This window comes from Schistocerca americana, chromosome 1 (genome assembly GCF_021461395.2).
Source record: "Schistocerca americana isolate TAMUIC-IGC-003095 chromosome 1, iqSchAmer2.1, whole genome shotgun sequence".
Classification (NCBI taxonomy): Eukaryota; Metazoa; Arthropoda; class Insecta; order Orthoptera; family Acrididae; genus Schistocerca; species Schistocerca americana.
This window is the reverse complement of record NC_060119.1, coordinates 30,368,098-30,383,845: the sequence shown is the minus strand read 5'-3', so window position 1 is coordinate 30,383,845 and position 15,748 is coordinate 30,368,098. Positions and strand designations below refer to the sequence as shown.

The 15,748-nt window shown below is 44.6% G+C and overlaps 1 protein-coding gene across 1 annotated transcript in view; it reads right to left on the bottom strand.

The window, feature by feature from the left end:
• LOC124620232 (solute carrier family 35 member G1-like) overlaps positions 1 to 5,652 on the bottom strand; it is a 45,335-nt gene extending 39,683 nt beyond the window's left edge. The window contains exon 1 of the mRNA XM_047146903.1: positions 5,536 to 5,652. Within this exon, the coding sequence (XP_047002859.1) occupies positions 5,536 to 5,550 (15 nt within the window). The 5' untranslated portion in view covers positions 5,551 to 5,652. The remainder of the gene's footprint in view (positions 1 to 5,535) is intronic.
• Positions 5,653 to 15,748: the final 10,096 nt, after the last annotated feature.

Sequence of the window (15,748 nt, the reverse complement as noted above, 5' to 3'; positions counted from 1 at the left end):
ATTTTTGAACCTGTGACTGCAGGAGGTTCCATATATTCTCCACGTGGAGGAATGTATAAGCGTCGAGCTGACAGCGTGTTTTTATTTACGTCGTCGCTACTTCTGACCACTTCTACTTAAGCCGGACTTCGCACTCCGCGCAGGCTTCAACATTTGCATATCGCAACCAGCTGCAGTCCACTTGGTGTTCGAGTTAAAGAAAGCAAAATAAGAAGACTCTTTTCAAGTACGTGTTCTAAAGCGAAAAGTCGCTAATGAAGCTACAGAAAAAAGTAATACAATAATCCGGTTTTTGTACCGGATTGTTCGCTCTTACAGTTTCTTCCCATCAGGTACGCAAAGCTGCCTCCGTAATATAAGCTTCTTTTACTTTACTCTACCCAAAAAAATAAAAAAAGGAACTCGTATCAATTATTGGTAAGATATTCGCTCCCTCAGATCTGTCAGGAAACCGTTTTTGTTCTTCCTGTGTATTTTCTTAGCGTTCTCTTTTTCCTTCAACGATACTTTCCTGTAACGCTGTTTTCTTAAGAATGTGTCCCACCTTGCTCTACTTTTTCCTAGCATTATAGGAAATCTAAGGGAACAGAGTCCAGCGGAAATATTCTGAACAGTGTTATTTGTAACGACGAACATTGCAGATGTAAGCCCAACTTTGAACAATACGGGGTGGGACGGATACGTGGGGAATTCTGAAAGTTGTAGTGGCAACCCTGAAGAATTGGCAGGAAGTAGCATCTTCCTGTGCAAAATTCCTTGCCATTTAAAAATCACTGCGTCATTGGTCAGTTTACCGTGAAGGTATTTTACAAGAATAGTGACAGTCCGACTGCTGTTCGGAGGAAGATTGGCAAGTCGCTACCTAAACGACGAACGTTGGACTGGGAGTAGGGGCGAAGATGATGTGTGTGTGTTCCCTTGCCCCCACTCCCCACAAAGTATCAGTCATATCTGTAGATATGATACACTGAAGAGCCAAAGAAACTGGTATAGGCATGTATATTCAAATACAGAGGTATGTAAACAGACGGAGTACGGCGCTGCTGTGCACAACGCCTATATAAGACAACAAGTGTCTGGCGGAGTTGTTGGATCGGTTACTGCTGCTGCAGCGGCAGGTTGTCAGGAGTTGAGTGGGTGTGAACGTGGTGTTACAGTCGCCGCACGAGCGATGGGACACAGCATGTCTGAGGCAGCCATGAAATGGGGATTTTCCCATACGACCATTTCACGTGTGTACCGTTAATATCAGGAATAGGGTAAAACATCAAATCTCCGACATCGCTGCGCTCTAATGCTGTACGGATTTATTTTGCCTTTTGCTTTGGTTTAATGTTGTAACATTGAGTATCTGTAAATGTGTTTGAATCGATAACATAAAATTGTATACTCCTTTCTTTGTTAAAACTTTGATGTCATGATTTGACTCTATGCAATGTAGTATATCTGTCATTTAAATTCTTTGTCCCATTTGGAGGGCACAAAACTTACTATATATAATTGTAATTTCTGTGTGAACAATTTTTTGTAGAACTGTCAATATGTGCAAATGTTCTGATTTATTTAATGTGTTTAGTTGCTGTTATGTAAACTGCTGATCCTCACTTAGGGTTCTGAATTATTCTGTATGTAAAAGTTGTTGTGGTTCGCCTCGGGAGCGGAACTTAGTAACGCGCGCAAGTTGTGGTTGGCCTAGGTAGAAAAGGTGGAACAAAGAGTCAGTCGGGGACGAGCTACCAAACTGTGAACTGCTGTTTAAAAGTTGCATATTGTGCTGGTTCCGAGAGAGGTTTTTTCTGCCGCTTTCCAATGCTTCGGATGGATGGATAAATAGCTGGAACGATTCTGGAATTGGTATCCATCATCGCCACCAACAAGGGACAGCGTCCAGCAATTCTGCCTGCAAATCCACCTACCAACATACAGTTGCCACCACACTGCGCAATCACTGTGACGGAATGCTATAGTAATGTACAGTGAAGGATCAGCTTATTGGATGTGTTAGTGTGCTCAAACATGAGATAACTTATAATTGAATTCATGTACCCACTTTGATTTTTCACTATCACAACACCTTTCAGGTTCCTCTCCATTTAAACTATGATTACCGAGTGTCCTAGTTTGTGGAAAAAATGAAAGCCTCAGAACATTACATAATGTTGTTTGATCTTTGATGAGAAGGGAATATTCAGATTTACCGTGGATTTAGTGAAATTGTGGGAGGCAGTAAATGCAGTCTTGTAAAGTTTTAAAGTCATCTATTTAATCATTTACTTGAAAGCAGAAGACTGTGGTAATAAAGACAATTTGCTGTTTCCTTTAAAGATTAAAAGTTCATAAAACTGAGGCTTATAAAGTTTTGCTTAGTAAATGATCACATTGCTGCCTGTAGTAAATTTTAAAAGGTGAGTCAGTTTCTTGCAATTTTGTCAACACTGTGTTTCACTGTGGTAAAAGTGGAAAACTGCAATAGTAGAAAATTATATGTTCATGATTGCTAAGTGTTTGTCTCTCTTGTGTATTGGAAGTGCATATTAATAGTATAACAGGATCCACAGTTTGTCTATTGTGCTAATGCTAGGTAACAAGTAACGGGAAGACCACTATTTATGAAAACCATAATTTCTTTATTCAAAAGATAGTGAGAAGCAACCTGTTAGTAGATTCCAATTAACTTTCATTTTAAATAGTAAAGTATTTAACTGAGAGAGACTTAATCTACGTCCAATTTATGATCCTGCAGTGAATGTTAATAGTAATGTTCTAAAAACCATTCAATCTGAACAAGCCCTGAAAGTAATAGTGTGTTTCGGTATCCGTTATATTTTTGCAAATAGTTTGTGCTGCTCTAGCTGTTAGCTTCACTCTTACCGTAAACATAAGTATGTGTCAGAGTTCATTGCACTCGCGTGTGACAAAGTATCGGCTGTGTTTATCCGTTAAAGTTACTAATGACTATTTTCTTGAACAAGGATGTTAATCATTCTCTTGCCTAATTAGGCTGGCGACCGTTTTCTTTATCCGTTAAATAGTGCAGATAGGCAAAAATTTTGTTTGTTACTGTGATTCTTGAGTTTCTCCCGGCGTATTTGATAGTCAAAATATCCACGGGTGTGCTGCCGGTCTATAGTGTCCAACGGGCACAATATTTCGGCGATCATACATGTCGCCATCATCAGGTGAACTGACGGACTGAGCTCCTGTGAACGTGCCGGCACGGAGATCCGTACGCTATGGATGCTCAGAGGGAACTCTCCCTCTGAGCAGCCGTAGCGTACGGATCTCCGTGCCGGCACGTTCACAGGAGCTCAGTCCGTCAGTTCACCTGATGATGGCGACATGTATGATCGCCGAAATATTGTGCCCGTTGGACACTGTAGACCGGCAGCACACCCGTGGATATTTTGACTTTGTTTGTTACTGTTCAAATATTTACGTAATTCTGACTTTCATTTCCGATAAGCCACCCCCGTTAGGTACAACTCGGTCAACACAACACTATTCCTCTCAGAGGGTAACACTGCTCTGTTGCTTTATACCATAATTGTTTTAACTAGATAGTTATATTTCACGACCTGCCTCCTACTATAAGGTTATGATATAGCAGTAGCAGACGAAAGTGTTGTACGTGGCTTTTCCGTGACAGGACTATTTGTTCTGTTGGGGCACAGTACGTAATAAGCCAAACTTGGCATTTGGTCGTACAAGCTACGTAAATGCAATTGCAGTGTTACAAACTGCTCAGAGAACGCACCAGTAATGCTGGTAATGCTGTGATGACCATTGGCACGATATTGCTATGTAACATGTGGAACAAACTCTACTACTCCCTGGACGTGTGTCGTGTGACTGGAGGAGCACATGTAAAACATTTGTAGAATGCAAAATGCAGACTTGGTCAGTTTATGGTTGTATTCCTGTATCAGTCATATCTGTAGATATAATATACTGAAGAGCCAAAGAAACTGGTATAGGCATGTATATTCAAATACAGAGGTATGTAAACAGACGGAGTACGGCGCTGCTGTGCGCAACGCCTATATAAGACAACAAGTGTCTGGCGGAGTTGCTAGATCGGTTACCGCTGCTACAGTGGCAGGTTGTCAAGAGTTCAGTGGGTGTGAACGTGGTGTTACAGTCGCCGCACGAGCGATGCGACACAGCATGTCTGAGGTAGCCATGAAATAGGGATTTTTCCATTCGACTATTTCACGTGTGTACGGTTAATATCAGGAATAGGGTAAAACATCAAATCTCCTACATCTCTGCGGTCGGAAAAAGATTCTGCAAGATCGGGACAAATGACGACTGAAGAGAATCGTTACAACGTAACGGAAGTGCAACCTTCCCGCAAATTGCTGCAGATTTTAGTGCTGTGTCAGCGTGCGAACCATTCGACGAAACATATTCGATATGGGCCTTCAGAGCCTAAGGCCTACCCGTGTACCCTTGATGACTGCACGATACAAAGCTTGACGCCTCACCTGGGCCTGTCAACACTGACATTTGACTGTTGATGGCTGGGATAATGTTGCATGGTTGGACGAGTCTCGTTTCAAACTGTATTGAGCGGATGGACGTGTACGGGTATGGAGACAAACTGTTGAACCCAAGGGCGCTGCATGTCAACAGGGGACTGTTCAAGCTAGTAGGCTCTGTAATGGTGTGTGGCGTGTGCTGTTGGAGTGATATGGGACCCCTGATTCGTCTAGATACGACTCTGACGGGTGACATGTTCATAAGAATCCTGTCCGATCACCTGCATCCATTCATGTCCATCGTGCATTCCGACGGATTGCAGAATGTTTATTCATATGACCGGTTTCGGTTCTTCTAGAACCATCTTCAGATCTGATATTTCGGTTACAGGAGTAACCCGTCCCAAATACACACGTGACGCAGCATGTGAAAGTTGCTGTATTTGGACGGGTTACTCCTGTAACCGAAATATCAGATCTGAAGATGGTTCTAGAAGAACCGAAACCGGTCATATAAATAAACATTTATCAATCAATACGGACTATAAGTAACATTGTAATATCACAGATTGCGGCTATCCTATTAGACATTATGTCTGTTTTTGCATTCCGACGGACTTGGAAAATTCCAGTAGGACAGTGCGAACGTCCAGAACTGCTGCAGAATGGCTCCAGGAACATTCTTCTGTATTGAAACACTTCCGCAGTTCGCCAGACTCTCTAGACGTGAACATTATAGAGCATATCAGGGATTCCTTGCAACGTGCTGTTCAGAAAAGATCTCCATCTCCTCGTACTCTTACGGATTTATGGACAGTCCTGCAAGATTCATGGTGTCAGTTTCCTCCGGCAATACTTCAGACATTAGGTGAGTCCATGCCACATCGTGTTCTGGCACTTCTGTATGCTCGCGTTGGCCCTACATATCAGGCAGGTGTAGCAATTTCTTTGCCTCTTCAGGGTACTTCGGAAAATATGGAGTTCTGAGAGCGAATGAATCATTTATAGTAGGCTCGTAGAAGAGCGACTGGCGAATGTATAGGGAGGGTGTGCTTACCTTAGCAGGCAGCATGGGCTGCCACTTGTTGCTGTTGACGCGCGACGTCGGCGTCCTCGTCGGGGTGGGCGGCGTGGGCGGTCCCAGGGGCGGCACGGCGGCTGCGAGGCCGGTGGGCGGCGCCAGCGTCGCGAGCGGCAGGCAGTGGGCGGCGGCGTACGAGGGCGGCGGGTCGCGCAGCAGCAGCGGCTGCGCCTCGGCGTCGGCGCCGCTGGCGTGCAGGGAGGACACCTCCACCGCCGCGATCACCTGCTCGTGGCCGAGGCCGCCGCCCAGTAGCGACACCACCTGCCCGGACAAGCAGGGCCGCTGTCATCCCACGTACGTATGCGCTCTTAAAACAACTAAGGTCACCTTGATGTGGGAGCAGCGCCTTGCACTACTACTGAGAGCTTTTCGATGCAGGCTTCGATACCTGTCACTAAAGCTGGAAATATATCACCAGCAATCATGGCCAAAGGCCTTGGCATCCCCATTCTGCCAATAACCTTGTCAGATAGGGCCGAATTGTGAACACAGCTATGGGGCACAGTTTAGTCCTTGTGTAGAAAACTGAGCTTAATAAACGAAAGGATCAGCAGTGAACAACGCTTTGAAGATACAGAAGGCAATGGAACCCATTGCGTTAAACACACGTAATGGGTCTCCACAAGACATATGACCTGTAAATGAAAACAGTCTTGACGATTTCCCCATTGACGAAAGATTCTGGATTATTCTGCCATTTGGATCTCTGGGACTGCAGAGAGGAAGGTGATAATCAGAAAAACAATAATCTGTAAAACATTAGCATTCTAACCCTGTAAGTGTGGAATGTCAGAAGTGTGAAAGTGGTAGGAAAGCTAGAAAAATCTGAGAAGAAAATGCTAAATCTTAAACAAGATACAGTGGGGGTTACTCAAGTGAAATGGGAAGACTCAGACAAACGTACAATATTATCAATTTATGCAGAAAATAGTGTAATGGGTGTAAGATTTGCTGTGCTTGTCAACAAGACATATGGCCAGTAACTGAAAAAGAGTTGTTATGATCTCTTCATTGACATAACATACTGGATTATTCTCCCACTTGGATCTCTGCGACTGCAGAGAGGAGGGTGATCAGGAGAAAAAATAATAATATGCAAAACAGTAACATTCTAACACTGTTATTGTTGTTGTGGTCTTCAGTCCAAAGACTGGTTTGATGCAGCTCTCCATGCTACTCTATCCTGTGCAAGCTTCTTCATCTCCAAGTACCTACTGCAACCTACATCCTTCTGAATCTGTTTAGTGTACTCGTCCCTTGGTCTCCCTCTACGATTTTTACCCTCCACGCTGCCCTCCAATACTAAATTGGTGACCCCTCGATGCCTCAGAACAGGATGGTTCCTTTGGAAGGGCACGGCCGATTTCCTTCCCCACCCTTCCCACACCCGAGCTTGTGCTCCGTCTCTAATGACCTCGTTGTCGACGCGACGTTAAACACTAATCTCCTCCTCCTCCTCAGAACATGTCTTACCAACCGATCCCTTCTTCTAGTCAAGTTGTGCCACAAACTTCTCTTCTCCCCAATCTGGCAACAGCTGAGAGTGCACTGAATCGCCACAGACCCACTATTTATCTGTTAATGTGATAAGCAGGAAGAGATAGAGAAAGTATATGAGGACACTGAGTGGATAACTCGTTATACAAAGAGAGATGATAATCTAATTATGATGAGGGATTGGGACTCTGTAGTACGGGAAGGAACTAAGAACAGGGTCACAGTACAGTACTATCTCGATAGCAGGAATAGCAGACGGGAAAGGCACCTTGAGTTCTGCAACGAATTTAAGCTAGTAATAGTAAATACCCTGTTCAACGACCACAAGAAGAGGAGGTGCACTTGGAAACGGTTTCGACACAAGGGAAACTAAGAGGATAGAGAATCCAAAATCAGATGCTGGATTCTAAGACGTACACTAAAGGAGACACAGAAGCAAATCACAAATTTGTAAACATAAAGAGAAGGCTGAAGTGTAAGAGAGTGTGTTGTTAAATTATGGGAATGATGATATTCATTTGTGTTGTCTAATGCTATACACAGTGCGATAGTGAATACGACAGTAGGCAGTGAAACCAAAGAGGATGGACGCACATTTCGTGGCGATATCGTTTATTACGCACTACAGCGTTCCAGAGATGCTCAACAAGCTCCTGTGGCAGACGTCATAAGATGTGCACTGCGTATCACGAAGTTTATTATTGAATGTTCAAGAGCATATGTTCAAAAATGGTTCAAATGGCTCTGAGCACTATGGGACTTAAGAACTGAGGTCATCAGCCCCCTAGAACTGAGAACTACTTAAACCTAACTAACCTAAGGACATCACACACATCCATGCCCGAGGCAGGATTCGAACTTGCTATCATAGCGGTCGCGCGGTTCCAGATATAGAGCATGTGTTGCAAGTCAAGTCGGGCAATACGTTATGAACTTTCATGCTCGTAATCACCACAACAAAATAATCAGAGAAATTAGACTCGATATGGGCAGTCATTGTTCCTATTTACCGATATGGACCGGTACATGATAGGGAGGAAATGGTAGTATTATTAGAAGTATACGCTCTATCTCACATCTTAGCGAGACGTGTGGCGAGTAGTTGTAGTTGCAGATACGTTAGTATTGTGAACTATTAACGAGTGACGCTATTTTGCAAGCATGAAATGAAGTGAAATTACTGCGCCGCATCACTGTCTAGGAGGCCACCTCTGGTGCAACGTCCTTCTATTTGACGCCAGTGTGGTTACTTGCGCGGCTTTGTGATGAGAATGGAATGAAATGAGTGGGATAACACGTACATACCGCTCTAAAATGATGAAAATCTTGAACCAAGTCGAGATTCAAACACGAGACGCCGCGATCTACATTACAGCTGACAAGGGGTGGTGCCCATCTTAATTCGATGGATGACATAAAAATCAACTCTATTTCTCGTAGCGTGAACCCGATTGATGAAGCTTTTCCCGATACGACGCTGCTGCAGACTTAGCGCCTGCCCTCTGACCAATGTGTTCAACTATTCTGATAGGAAAATTTTACATTTGCTCCTGGTCAGTTGTCCAAATGCACTAATTATTCGCTCTTTTGTAGTGCGGTTTACATGAGTTAGCATTCCTTAAGCATTTCATCTGGTCTCTTTATTTTTAATTGTTTCTTAATTCGTGCATTTGCGGCCTTTGCGAAGATACATAATAGATTAAATAATGCTGAGGGTTTACTTGAGATGGGACTGAATTTTTACTGTGAAGCGAATTGTTCTAATATTTAGAACGAAGTTTAAATCTGATAAAGGAAAAACAGTGCCCATAGTTCTATTCAGGAAGGGTCCTCCTGGTAGGTGCAACTACGTAGCAATGCATCGCCAACCCACCATGTCACGAGAAGAATGTTGTGCTCAATGAAATCGACATGCACCATGTTTCACAAGTAAATGCCTCTTGGCAGCGATATACGCTGTGGTAAGAATGGTGAATCCAACAACCTGGCCCAGAGCAAATTCACACGAATCTTCATGTTGGAAACAATTACCGCAGACTGTAACAAAATCATAGCAGGAGAGGTAGAGAAAAAACTAATTTGAGTCATATTTCTTTGACTTACGAATAGGTTTACCATATTTCGATAAAAATCAGTGTATTGCATTTTCGCTCTAGTGGCTTGAGGTTTACTTAGATGCCTTCTCCATGAAAGGAATAGGCAGCGTATTGCATAGAAATGAATTCTTCCAACCACAAAATGCAATTTATAGGCACGTAACGACACACTATATGATGGCTGGAGATGCATCTACAACAGCATGTGTGAGTCCACGTCCAGCACCTCACCGAGCGAGGGGGCAAGGTGGTTGGCACACTGTGCTGGCATTCGGGGGGAGAACAGTTCAAACCTGCGTCTGGCCGTTCTGATCTAGGTTTTCCGTGACTTCCCTAAATCGCTTCAGCCAGATGCTGGGATGGTTCCTTTGAAAGGGCACGGCTAATTTGCTTCCCCATTCTCGTCTAATCTGAGCTTGTGTTCCGTCCCTAACGGTCTCATTGGCGACGGGACATTAATCACTAATTTCACGGCTTCTAAATTGTTGCAGGCAGTGATTGGTGATTGAAGGTCCGTTCTCGCCTGTTAGTGAGACGACACAGCGACGTGAACTTCATGCGATCAACATTTGGAGTCGGCCACCTCGTAGCAGGCCATAGCTCACACAGGCACATAAAAGTGCGTCTCTTGAATGGGCTAGAAATCGTTGACGTGGACAGTAGCAGACTGGAAGAACGTATGCCTGACAAATCACATTTTTGCCTGTATTCTGATGACGCATGTCATCTAGTGTACCAAAGGCCAAATGAAGCATTTCATCCTGAATGTGAATCGGATTCAAGCAGGAGGTGGATCTGTGATGTTTTCAGTGTGTTTTTCTTATCGTGAACTGGGCCCGCTCTCTGAGTTGAAAACTAACATGAACCAGCATGTTTATTTAAACATCCTGAATGATCAGATATTGCCTTTAAGTCAACATCAGCATGGTGAGTATGCTGTTAACACCGCTATTTTTCAAGATGAGAACAGCAGAGTTCATCGGGGATCGGAAGATATATGACTTGTTTTCTGAACAATCCCCCGCACTATTGCATCTAGATTGGCCTGAAAAAACAACATTTGACATGGGGACATTCTGGAACAGCGCTTAAAACGCCGACACCAGTATCCCCGCAATTTCGTTGAATTTCGCTGTCAGATACTCAGCAAGTCGCTTAACCTAAAGCTGCACAACCTTCTGGAGTCACTTCCTGACAATCCAGGTGGTTATGAAGTCTAAGGGCGTAATAACAGGGTATTAAATGATGTTTGTGATTATTTCTAGAGGAGTGACTAAATTCTTTTCCGGTGAGCCTATCTGGGATTACCGTATGTGTCACTATTACACTGAAGCGCCAAAGAAACAATGAAAACAGCCAGAATATGGCGCTGCAGTCAGCAATGCCAGTATTAGACAACAAGTGTCTGGCGCAATTGTTAGATCGGTTCCTGTGTTACAATGACAGGTTATCAAGGTTTAAGTGAGTTTGAAGATGGTGTTATCGAGGGGGCGCGAGCGATGCGACACAGCATCTCCGAGGTAGCGATGAAGCGGGGATTTTCACGTACGACAAATTAACGAGGGTGCCGTGAATATCAGGAGTCCGGTAAAACATCAAATCTCCGACATCGCTGCGGCCGGGAATAGATTCTGCAAGAACGGGAGCAAAGGCAACTGGAGAGAATCGGTCAACGTGACAGAAATGCAACCCTTCCGCAAGTTGTTGCAGATTTCAATGCTGGGCCATCAACAAGTGTCAGCGTGTGATCCGTTCAACGTAACATCATCAAAATGGGCTTTCGGAGCCGAAGGTCGACTCGTGTACCCTTGATGACTGCACGACACAAAGCTTTACACCTCACCTGGGACCGTCATCACCGCCATTACACTGTTGATGACTGAAAAAATGTTGCCTGGTCGGACGAGACTCGTTTCAAATTGTATCGAGTGGATGGACGTGTACCGGTATGGAGACCACCTAATGAATCCAGGGACCCAGCCGGCCGAAGTGGCCGTGCGGTTCTAGGCGCTGAAGTCTGGAACCGCGAGACCGCTACGGTCGCAGGTTCGAATCCTGCCTCGGGCATGGATGTGTGTGATGTCCTTAGGTTAGTTAGGTTTAAGTAGTTCTAAGTTCTAGGGGACTAATGACCTCAGAAGTCGAGTCCCATAGTGCTCAAAGCCATTTGAACCAACCAGGGACCCTGCATGTCAGCAGGGCACTATTGAAGCTGGTGGACGCTCTGTAATGGTATGAGGCGTGTGCAGTTGGAGTGATATGAGATACATCTAGAGACGACTCTGACAGGTGAAACGTAAGTAAGCATCCTGTCTAAAAAGTGGTTAAAATGACTGTAAGCACTATGGGACTTAACTTCTGAGGTCATCAGTCCCCTAGACTTAGAACTACTTAAAGCTAACTAACCGAAGGACATCACTCACATCCATGCCCGAGGCAGGATTCAAACCTGCGACCGTAGCCGGAGGACGGTTCCGGATTGAAACGCCTAGAACCACTCGGCCACAGCGGCCGGCTGCAACCTGTCTGATGAGCTGCATCCATTCATGTCCATCGTGCATTCCGACGGAACTGGGCAATTCCAGCAGGACAATGCGACACCCCACAGTCCAGAATTGCTACATAGTGGCTCCAGGAAAACTGTTCTGAGTTTAGACACTTCCGCTGCCCACCAAACTCCCCAGACGTGTACATTATTGAGCATTCCAGGGATGCCTTGCAACGTGCTGCTCAGAAGAGATCTCCACCCCCTCGTACTCTTACGGATTTATGGACAGCCGTCCAGGATTCATGGTGTCAGTTCCCTCCAGCGCTACTTCAGACATCAGTCTAGTCCAGGCCACGTCGTGTTGCGGCACTTCTTCGTGTTCGCGGGGGCTCTACAAGATACTAGGCAGATGTACCAGTTTTTTTGGCTCTTGTAGGATACAGTATGAAGCGATCTTGGGAATACCCAGTGCAAGTGTAATTCAATAATCTAAACGCTCTGAATTTTCACAGTAATTGTATTGAAAGTTTTGTACATAATTCTACTTACATTGTACTGACATTCCTACCTTTATTTTAATATAGGGTTAGTAACGCAGTTTAATGCTGAACTTAGAGAGATTAGCTCAAGCCGGCCGGAGTGGCTGAGCGGTTCTAGGCGCTTCAGTCTGGAACTGCGCGACCACTACAGTCGCAGGCTCGAATCCTGCCTTGGGCGTGGATGTGTGTGATGTCCTTAGTTTAGTCAGGTTTAAGTAGTTCTAAATTCTAGGGGACTGATCACCTCCGCTGTTAAGTCCCATAGTGTTCAGAGCCGCTTGAACCATTTGATTAGCTCAAAATACCTACTATACTGGTTCAGTTTGTTTCGCTATGACAGCTAGCTCTAAATGTGGAAAAATGTACTTTAATGCGGATGAGTAGGAAGAAGAAACCTGTAACACTGGGATACAGCATTACTACTTTCCTGCTTGCCACAGTCACGTCGTTTAAATGTCTGTGTATATCGCTCCAAAGCCATAGAAATGGAGCGAGAATCTGAGAACTGTGGGAGGAAAGGCGAATGGTCGACTTCGGTTTATTGGGAGAATTTTAGGAAAGAGTGGTTCACGTACAGGAGACGGCATATAGGACGCTGGCGCGACCTATTCTTGAATACTGCTTGAGTGTTTGGGATGTGTACCAGGTAGGACTGAAGGAAGACATCGAAGCAATTGAGAGGCTGGCTGCTGGATTTGTTACCGGTAGGTTAGACGTTACGGAAATGTTTGGGGAACGCAAATGAGAATCCCTGGAGAGAAGGCGACATTCTTTTGGAGAAACACTACTGAGAAAATTTAGAGAACCGGCACTTGAAGTTGACTGCCAAACGATTCTACTACCGGCAACATACATTGAGCGTAAGAACCAGAAATATAAAGTAACGAGAAATTAAGGCTCATACAGAGGCATACAGACAGTCGTTTTTGCCTCGTCCCAGTTTGTGAGTGGAACAGGAAAGGAAATGAGTAGTAGCGGTACGGGGCATCGGCCGCCAAGCTCCGTACGGTAGCCTGAGGATTGTCTGTGTAGACATTGATTTCGTTGCATAGTTAGAAGAGCGGAGCATTCTGCTACAGTTTTTTCACACGCGTATTTATTGTAAGTGGCGTATGAAATACGGTGTCACTGACTATCACTTTTGCTACGCATTGAGATGTTAGCATAAAAATGTTATACAAACTTTACGGCCTTCTCAGCGGGAAGAGGGAAGACTGATGTGCCCTTGCAAAACGTATGTTTTTTTTCGTGACCACTAACTTTGTCACGATGTATTGTAAGTGCTTCCTCGTCTAATTAATAAGCCGTGATGTCAGATTGTTTCCTTCTGCACCTTTAGATCAGGTTCTTTACATAAGTGCAACGCAGTCGCCTCGCCATACAGGAAATGCTGCAAGCTGACAGACGCCTCAGCTGGACAACTGGAATGGCTCCCTCAAGTGTCGCACTTGCTCTTTCTTTGCCTGACTCTCTTTCTTCGTCCAAGGAGAAAAACTTGAAGCAAATTTTCCACTGTAGGTATTTATGTTGTTTTCGAATAAGAAGGCTAAGAACGATAACTGCTGATGGGATTATTATCTGACGAGGAAATCCATGTAAGAATAAACGACCCGCGGATTCATGGACTTTATAAGCGTTCTCCTGGGAAGCGCCTTGTCCAGGCAAAGGCGTGACCTACACTATTTGCAAAGAAAAGTGGAGTTTATACCAACTGTAGCGACACGTCGCATTTCTAGGTTCATAGGGCCACTGTGTCATTCCAGCGACATGCAGACCGATCGCATAGGGGCGCAGGTGCATCAAATGGAGGTGGTCCTGTACGCTGCTGAGCGTACAGGAAACATACGTACAGCTCGGGCAGGGTACGGTGGACGACGCGCACCGACAAGTTTTCGTCCAAAGCGCTGGCCGAGTTCATTCGTTTGTTCGGAAGGGGCCGATCAGCGATGACAGAATATTTCTCAAATGATTTTACAGGAACTATTCGGTAAAAAAATTCACGTTTGCTTTACCTATAGTTTTATATATAAGGCTCATGGTGATGTGCACATAATTTCGTTAATGTTCATACTTATTGTGATATCTACGTGAAAGAAAGACACTGCGCAAAATTCAGAAAAATCTGCAATGAAAAATAGAGCTCGCTACGATTTTGCATGTAGTGCATATTACGTAATACACTCAGTCGTAAAAGTATTCGAACAGTGGGAAGTTTCACAGTGAGTACTCGAGAAACACTGACTATGAAACCCAAACATATTTATTAGGAATATATATGCGTAACAACATTAATTACAAAAGAATTATTGTATTATTTCGTTTCCAAAACATAAGTAATAGAAAAATTAAACAAAAATGAAACATCCTGCACACCCTACTGCTACAAACGTATTCGGACACCGTCCAATAAATGTTCATAAGTTGTACGACGAAAATGTCAATACCTTGTGCGTCCACCTTTCATTTTCAATACCTCCTCCAATCTACTAGGCATACTTTCCACGAGTTTTTTCGGGAAATCTGGGCCTATATTTGCCCATTCTTGGCGCAGTTTCTCTTTCAAGGTCTCCTTCATATAGATGTTGTCGGCGCGGAGTGTCCGTTTCAATTTATCCCACAAATGTTCAATTGGGTTAAGGTCTGGTGATTGGGGAGGGGGGTGCAATACTTTCGGGCAATTGAGGAGCAACCACATTTGTACAATATGCGCGGTATGCTTGGGGTCATTATCCTCATAAAAATGAAAGTTGTCCGCAATACCTAGATGTCGTGCACTCTGCTTCAAATGTCCTCGCAGTATATTCAAATACACTTCCTTGTTCATCGCATCATCAATGAACACTAGATCACCCACACCATTGCCGGACATGCATCCCCACACCATGATGCTCCCACCTCCAAACTTTACTGTTGGTTTGACGTTCCTGGGATTCAGCTCTTCATTGGTCTTTCGCCACACGTTTGCCTGTCCGTCGCTTTGCCATAATGTAAATTTACATTAGTCGCAAAATATCACCCGATTCCACCAAGCCTGATCGTATTCGGCGTGTTCCCCCGCAAACTGCATGCGTTTCTTCTGGCTCGCTGCATTTATGAATGGCTTTCGCCGTGCCACTCGACCACGGTACTGCGATCGTCATAGTACTCTCCGCACGGTTTCGGGATGAACTTTTATACCAAGGTCTCTTTCCACCTCACTTGCAATTCGTGTGGCAGATATTTTCGGATTCTGTTGCACCTTTCGCACAATCACACGTTCATCTCGCTTTGAAAATGTCCGTGGCCGTCCTGTACTGCAACGGAATTCCAATCGGTCTTCTTTCTCGAACCGTTGAATAATGTCGTGAACTGTACTTTTCTTCATGTTCACTACTGCGGCAATTTCCCTGTATGTTTTCCTCTTCGGGTGATGATAAACGACAAGTTGCCTTTGCTCGAACGTAGAACACTTCCCTCTGCGTCCCATCGTCGACCTGCACAGGCTCGCGATACGTGTTTACTAATCATCGCTATTGTCTCGCGGAAATGTCGGACACACTGCAGTCGCTTCACTCTCTGTGCGTCTC